We start from the raw sequence: 7,346 nt of genomic DNA on the forward strand, positions 1-7,346 counted from the left end.
CAAAAGGGTTTTCTGATAAAGAGTAAATGCTCAAAATAGTTCTTAAAAAATCAGTGGGTACAAAGTGTGTCAAAATAGTAATAGATTTCAAGTCAATAGTCAATAATTTGCTAAGGAATGATCATTTTCTCTTAATTCAGTAGAGTAGAACAGTGGTATGTTATTTTGGGTCAAAAAACTCCAGTGCTTGCAGAATGCAGACTATATGTATGAACATTACATGAGACAATAGATCCTGTGGATTTCTTAAATCTAAATTATAATTTGAGAGGTTATGATAGATTGGAAGTTACAACTTACAATCTAGTTAAACAAATTACTATAACTCACTAACAGTATAAAAACAATACATAAAAAATATAAAAATTGGTAGTTACCTCTGTATTTTTACAACTCACAACACATAACAAATATAAAAATCGTTGCCCTGGTAAGGTAATAAACACGATCCATGTAATAGCTCTTCCTTAACATTAAAAGTTCTCAATGAATGGAAATAAGACAAGACAGTAAATATTGAAGAGTTCTTAAAACTCATTGTTTAGACTTCAGCTTGACAATGAAGAGTCATCAAACATGGGTAAAAAACAGTCTATATTGGTCCCTCTACTAGAATGACAAATATTAGCATTTTGAATATTAATACTTCCTCCAAATCTCCAATTGACCAAACATATATTTTCTTACAGTTACAGGTGAAAGTTGCCACAAGCATAAAAATTGTGAGGTCCGACCAACATTTACTTGAATGAATATTTTCCCCTTATCAAAACCTTATTTTGTCAATACAACAAACATATCCACAAGTTTTGTGCTTTTGCATCTGGCTGAGATGAGAATTTAGTGATGAGATATCCTCCCTGTGCATTTTGAACCAAAACTCATGCAGCTTCCATCTTTGGTAAATTTTTATCAAACTTTTCGTATAAATACTATGAATACATGGGTCAGCAATAAAAAAATTGTTGTGACCCAATATACTTCCTTTAAAAGGAACTGAATATCTGCTATGGAAACAAAGATCACTCCATGGAATCAGCCTGTTTTCTAGTCAACCGAGCATATAAACCGTCTTTCAAGAGAAGCTCCCTGTGACTTCCATTCTGAGAGGCAGATGTTGGTCACAAACATGTTTCAGATTAAGGCCAAAAAAAAGGATAATAGAAAAGTAAAATAAATAAATAAAAATTAGTTTTTCATTCAGATACCAAGTCTAAATAGTTCCATAAATGCTTGCAAATTTAAAGATGCTTTAGGGTCTGTTTGAATCGGATCATTTACTCGCCTAAGCACTTGCGAGACTAATTAAAAGGGCTTATGGAAACAACTTGTGACATGCCCGTTGTTAAGAGTCTCACATTGAATGGAAAATGACCAGAATAATTGCTTTTACGTGGCAGCGCTCATCACCATACAAGTCAGTTTTGTAAAGTTGAGTTAGACTCGACCAGAATTCTAAGATGGTATTAGAACCTATCCAAGAACCATTTGGTCACATAATATCCACACACAAGTGTTTATAAGTAGGGACACTCCCCACCTTAGAAGTTGGCTTTGTAAGGTTGAGTTACGCTCAACCACAATTCTAAAACCCATAAACTATTTTTAGTTATTTCCATAAGTTTGTCGGGATAAACAGCTTTATAGTTTATATGAAAACAGTTTGATTTTATTTTATCTTGTTACCATAACAGAAATACACAAGCATTTATATATGATAAATGTATGTGCTATAAGTGCTTAATCAAACTACTTATCCAAACTGGACCGATGAGGGCGACTTGTGAAATATGACTGCTCAAATTAAGTTGTCTATTCAAATTAAGATACAGCAATCGTGATTGTGCTTATGGTCATATCCATCATGACCCAGCAGAAAAGTTTGAGTCAAATTTTAATTTAAAATAACACAGAAGTTAAACATTGGGCTCAAGCTTTCAGGTATGAGCTTTATAATGAATAAAATAAAAGGTGATGAAAATATCAAGGGTAATAAGGTTTAAAAAGGAATCAGTAAGAATAATTAGGGCATTGAAAAGAAATCAACAAATCACCAACCTCAACAATTTGACCCCTATCCATAACCACAATCCTGTCAGCAGCTTGTATGGTAGAAAGCCTGTAAAAGCAGGTCATACGTTTCAAAACTAATACTGCAATATCAGTACCACTTAATTGGCATTGAACCAAAGTATCACCTGTGTGCAATGACTATGACACTTCTCCTTGATGCTGAATCACTTCTAACAGATCGAAGAACACCCTACATGTAATGGAAACTAAAGCATCAATATTTTCTTTTATTATTTATCACACTTCATATTATTGTTTCTAGTTGCTATCTGACTTTTAGTAGTTTTCATTTCCTATAATCTTCCATACCTTCACATTGTGTTCACTTTCAGCATCCAATGCACTAGTGGCTTCATCAAGGATTAATATTTTTGGGTCCCTAAGAATGGCCCTAGCAATAGCAATTCGCTGCTTTTGTCCGCCACTTAAAAGATCATCATCAACAAGTGTTTCATAACCATTAGGAAGTGCTGAGATAAAGTCGTGAGCATAGGCCTGCTTCGCAGCCCACTCAATATCCTCCTGCTTTACATCTCGGGTACATCCATATCTGATGTTCGAGCTAATATCCATCCGGAATAGCTTTGGTTCCTGGACAAAGAAAATTTTGGTTATAATAAAGGAGCTATGTTGATTCAATGAATTTTTTTGTTTTTAGTTTCTTAAGTACCTGTCCCACATATCCGATTCTCTCTCTCCACCACATGACATCCAAGTCTTTATGAGGGACACCATCTATCAAAATCTGCAATAAAACATTTTGTTAAATTCTGCTTATCTTGGTAAGATTGATTTTAGTTAAAACTGTCTTAGTTCAATCTGAGCTTGAGGGAGATAAACAAACTCTACCTGACCACTAGTAGGCTCATAGAGACGGAGCAAAAGATTCACCAATGTGCTTTTTCCGCTGCCACTAAGACCAACCTATGCCAAATGAAAAGAACAAGCAGATTAGCCTCTTAGCCATTATGCAGGGAAGGAATGAACTCAAGAGACTCGGAGCAATTTCTTACAATGGCAACCACCTCGCTAGGATTGACAACAAAGTTTACATGTTGCACTACAGATACCTGTCACAAACGAATGTCACTAATTTAGCTTGTATAACAGACAATGATAAAGAGTACCAAATATACAAGCTGTGAACACTGAGTCATATGGAGATGTTATCTCTACAAGGCTTACCGTTGGCCTCGAAGAATAGTGAAAAGATACATTTACAAACTCCAAATGCCCCGTTAAACTTTGCAACCTCATTCCTGTAGCAAAAATTACATCCAACCTTCAATATATTTGAAATACAACAAAATACAAACAAAACAGGTACGTGGTAGTTCATCTTGTCTATCATCTGAGCTTCTCTTTTCTATTATTAGTTATATTATTATGATACTAGTAGACGACTAGAGTTAGTTATATATAGGTGGTAACTTAGTAGAGTCTAATGAAACATGAAAAGGATAAAATTAATCAATAAGAAGCTTTTCATTAATGAAATGGCTGAATTGAACATGGCTCTTAAAACTGCTTGCCTTCTGTTATAAATTGGCTGCTAGGCGAGAGATCCATTAAATTGAACACTTTTTCACTAGCTCCAACTGACTGCATCAAATTGGATATATTGTCGCCCACCCACCAGGTTGAATAAATTAACCATTCACTGTATAGTATAAACTTAGTAAGTTTCTCTGCTGTAATATGACCCGCTAGAATAGACATTCCTCCAAATAGCACGGCAATAACCTATAACAATTAAATGTTTCAATAAAAGCAAAAGTCAAGTACAAAGGTTTAATTGAACTTCGAAAATTGTTGATTTAATTCTAGAATATCTTTTATTCAGTGTGTCAGATTATAGGTTTAAAACAAATAAATAAATAAACAGAAAACACCATGATCCATACCTGAGTTGAGTGATAAAGAGTGTTGAAGTTAAAATTCCAAAATCCATACGCAGCGCTTTGTCGCAAGCTTATGTCAGCTAATTTGTCCAGCCACAATTTGTACCTGTAGTTAGAGATAGTTAATATGCGTGAATGAACCAAACACAATGGGAACAAATGAATGGAGAATAAATGTTATAGTTGCAATAGCATTATCACCTTCCCTGTTCTTCTTCTTCTGTTCCATAAACTCGAACGGTTCTAATTAGAGAGAATGTCTCTTGAGCTACCTATGATTCAATGTTGAGAAAATTGTGATCATGGTGACAATTCGTGAGAAAAAAACAAAACAAATTATTATAGTATAAGGCGTCGTATTCTACATTATTAGCAGAAGCAGTGACTTCTTGGATCAACCTTGCTGCCTTCTTCTGGTACCTATGCAGAAATTTATAATCAAATTAACAGCATTACTCGTATAATTTGCACTATTCAACTGTAAGCTATAAGACATGCAATATCAAGTTTTTAAATGGCGAATTTGAAAAAAATCAACCAAGAATTACCTTCCATAACGTAACATGACCGCTGCTAATATGGAGCATATCACCAATGTGCATAAACCAAGTGGCCAAGACAAAACCAGCAAGTAGATTAATGAACCTCCTCCCTAGGAAGACGGAAAAAAAACAATTAAAGCCTCCATCATGCAGGATAGCTTCTATTAGTGGTACATATTTCGTCGTAAATAATTAACCTGAAGGACATTGCGCAATATCAAATTAAGATCATTTCCAATAACCCTTGAAACTTGCTGACAATCTGCCCCAAGTCTACTTGTCAAATCTCCTACTGTTTCATTGTCAAAAAACGATATATCCTACAATAAGGGCACTATCAAATGTGTTAAACCACGCACCAAATAAAAAACTAAATGCAGCAAGAGAGATCAGTTATTATCAAGTGAAGCAGAACCTGAAGAAGGAGGGAAGAGTATAATGTTTCTCTCATTCTCTTAACCTGCACATATAAAAAATATGTACAACAGAGTTGAATAAAACCCTAAAAGTCAAATTCAATGGGGATAGAAGCCTGCAAATGGCCATTGCGCAAGTACAAAATAGTCTTAGTGTGATAATTATAGTTCTTAATTTCCTTATGGTTTTTGAGTCCATTTGACATTAATCATCTAAAGCCATATCCACAAATATCAGCAGAGACACTCACCAGAATCATGTTTGCAATGCCAAAAAAGCAACCTCGAATCCCACTGAAGCACAGGAAAACTCTTGTCAAATTGTGTCAGGAAACCTTACAACTCACTTGAGGGATAAAAGAGCTTCAAACTATACAGAACTGAAAACGTCTTTAAAATATACTTAACATGTCAATCATCTGCTATATGATTGATCTTAACAATATAAATAGATACCATTAGAATCTCATGGAACATAAGGCATTATCTATGACTGGGAAAACACACAAATGCAGTGTTTTGGCAGATTTAGATTTTCTGAATTTTCCTCAGCCTTGCATCATCTCTCACCATCCCATTAAAACTAGACACCTTGTGTTTCAACTGCATATTTTGAATCCAATTCACCAAGTTGAAACGTGAGTCATCCGATTCCTAGTTGCCTCACAAACTAAGAAGCATGGGTTGCAATTGTTAGTGTTACATAGGTTGCAATTGTAATTGTTTCATGCCTTCAATCTAAAGTGTTAGTGTTACATAGGTTGCAATTGTTTCCCAAATGTAGGGAATCCAAATTAGTGTTTGGACATACTGTGATATCCTTCTTCTGTATTGTATTAATCCTCGGGTTTCTAGAAGGCCTTCCCCTCTTTTAGTTTAACCAAAATGTATCATTTTCTTTCGTTATACCTGATCTAATCTATATTTAGTACTATCCATAGAACTGTTGTCCAGCTAACACAGTCAAACAGGCAAAGAGAGTGATCTATTTTTTTTGTCCATAGGCGAAGTGGTAATAACCACTAGAAACTCACACAATCGTGAGTATTATCAGGGCTCGAACCCTGGTGATGACGTCCAACCTAGCAATATAAGTCAGTTGAGCTAGGATTTGCGGACAAAGTGATCCACTTTACGTAAAGCAAAAAGTGTATCAAAAACTAAAAAGGCCTAAAGCAAACAGCAAGTAAGAAATTGAGAAAATAACAGCGAGAAGAAGGGAGAATGAGATGATATAATTAAGAGTGAAAGGTATAAGAGAGATTTGACCATACAAGATTTTGACCTGCATATTCCAGAAATACCACACAAGAGAATCAACAACCGCACATTCCTATGAAAAACAGTAATATCCCCACCCTGTGCTGAGAATATTGAAGCTGTCAAGAAATGCGGTATAGAAATCTCCGAAACCTGATCGAACAAACAAACAAACAAACCCAAATAACAAAAGTTCACAAATTCCATCAAACATATCGAGAAGAAAACCATCCAAGAAACAAGGGAGGGTTACTTACTGCTGCAATTATAAGAGCAGTGAAAGCAGCGAAAATGACCCATCTATCACGAGCAACAAGGTTCCACATTTTACCCAAAGCATACCAGACCGTAACCGGTTGACCGAAAATGGAAGCATCCACCTCATCGGAGAAGTTCCACCAGGCTCCTCCCGGGAAAATTGAAGGAAGGAACTTAACAAATTCTCGTATTCTGCCGAGAATTTCATCAGAAATGCTGGAAGCTTCTGGAGTGTTCTGGACGGAGACTTCGTTGATGGACGCCGACTTTAACGGAGAGGGTAAGAGAATGCGGTTGGAGTAGGATAGAGTGATTCGATTTGGTGCGAAATTGAAGCGGGTATTGGAGGAGACTGTGGTTAGAGGTTTGATGCGGTGGTGAAGGATTGGAGGTGGAGGGAGGTAAGGATGTGTGCCTGTGAGTAGTTGAGACATGGCGGTGGTAGAGAAGTTTGAAGGAAGAAGATGGGTTTTGAGAAGAGTGGTTTGTGGTTCTTGTCAGTGGAGTTGTTGCGGTTAAGCTTTCAATTCCAATGATGAGATTTTTCTTTTCTTTGTAGTTCGTTCTTGTTTCTCCGACCACACACAATTGATCACATGTGCATGTATCATTGTTGTGGATGCGATTTGGGTTTGGATGTTTGGTTGATACTAGGGAGGGAAAAAATTAGTAGATCCCCAAATTGCCCTTCTGTTTGTACTCATCTATAGTTAAGGAAATATTGATCTTAAATTATGTGGAGTAATTCAATTTAATAACTTAATTGGAAGATATGTCTCCATAAAACGTTACTAGTAATCATAATAATAATAATAATAATAATAATAATAATAATAATAATAATATATAATAATAATAATAATAATAATAATAATAATAATAGGGATCCCATTTCC

General features: G+C 35.4%; 1 protein-coding gene across 2 annotated transcripts; it reads right to left on the minus strand.

Moving 5' to 3' along the window:
* Nucleotides 1–338: 338 nt before the first annotated feature.
* Nucleotides 339–7,084, minus strand: LOC131650631 (ABC transporter B family member 26, chloroplastic). Of its 2 annotated transcripts, none has more exons than XM_058920335.1 (18): nt 6,450–7,084; nt 6,218–6,345; nt 5,184–5,226; nt 4,932–4,976; nt 4,714–4,836; nt 4,523–4,626; nt 4,340–4,394; nt 4,176–4,246; nt 3,978–4,080; nt 3,606–3,816; nt 3,259–3,332; nt 3,087–3,143; nt 2,923–2,997; nt 2,744–2,818; nt 2,383–2,664; nt 2,199–2,263; nt 2,059–2,119; nt 339–1,103 (listed from the first exon to the last, which is right to left on the minus strand). In XM_058920335.1, exons 1-18 carry the CDS (start codon nt 6,882–6,884, stop codon nt 1,023–1,025), a joined length of 2,088 nt encoding a protein of 695 aa, XP_058776318.1. In that variant the 5' UTR covers nt 6,885–7,084; the 3' UTR covers nt 339–1,022. The 2 variants fall into 2 exon arrangements, with proteins under 2 accessions (XP_058776318.1, XP_058776319.1); XM_058920336.1 differs by having other exon boundaries at nt 6,207–6,345; nt 6,450–6,470.
* Between the last annotated feature and the right edge of the window lie 262 nt (nt 7,085–7,346).

This window comes from Vicia villosa, linkage group LG2, assembly GCF_029867415.1.
Source record: "Vicia villosa cultivar HV-30 ecotype Madison, WI linkage group LG2, Vvil1.0, whole genome shotgun sequence".
Lineage (NCBI taxonomy): Eukaryota > Viridiplantae > Streptophyta > Magnoliopsida > Fabales > Fabaceae > Vicia > Vicia villosa.

Coding starts and splice junctions, on each gene's coding strand:
- LOC131650631 (XM_058920335.1), bottom strand. CDS start 6,884: ATGTCTCAACTACTCACAGGCACACATCCTTACCTCCCTCCACCTCCA. Junction 4,627..4,713: donor TATTGCGCAATGTCCTTCAG/GTTAATTATTTA, acceptor CCGTCTTCCTAG/GGAGGAGGTTCATTAATCTA. Junction 2,665..2,743: donor GAATCGGATATGTGGGACAG/GTACTTAAGAAA, acceptor TTCTTTGTCCAG/GAACCAAAGCTATTCCGGAT.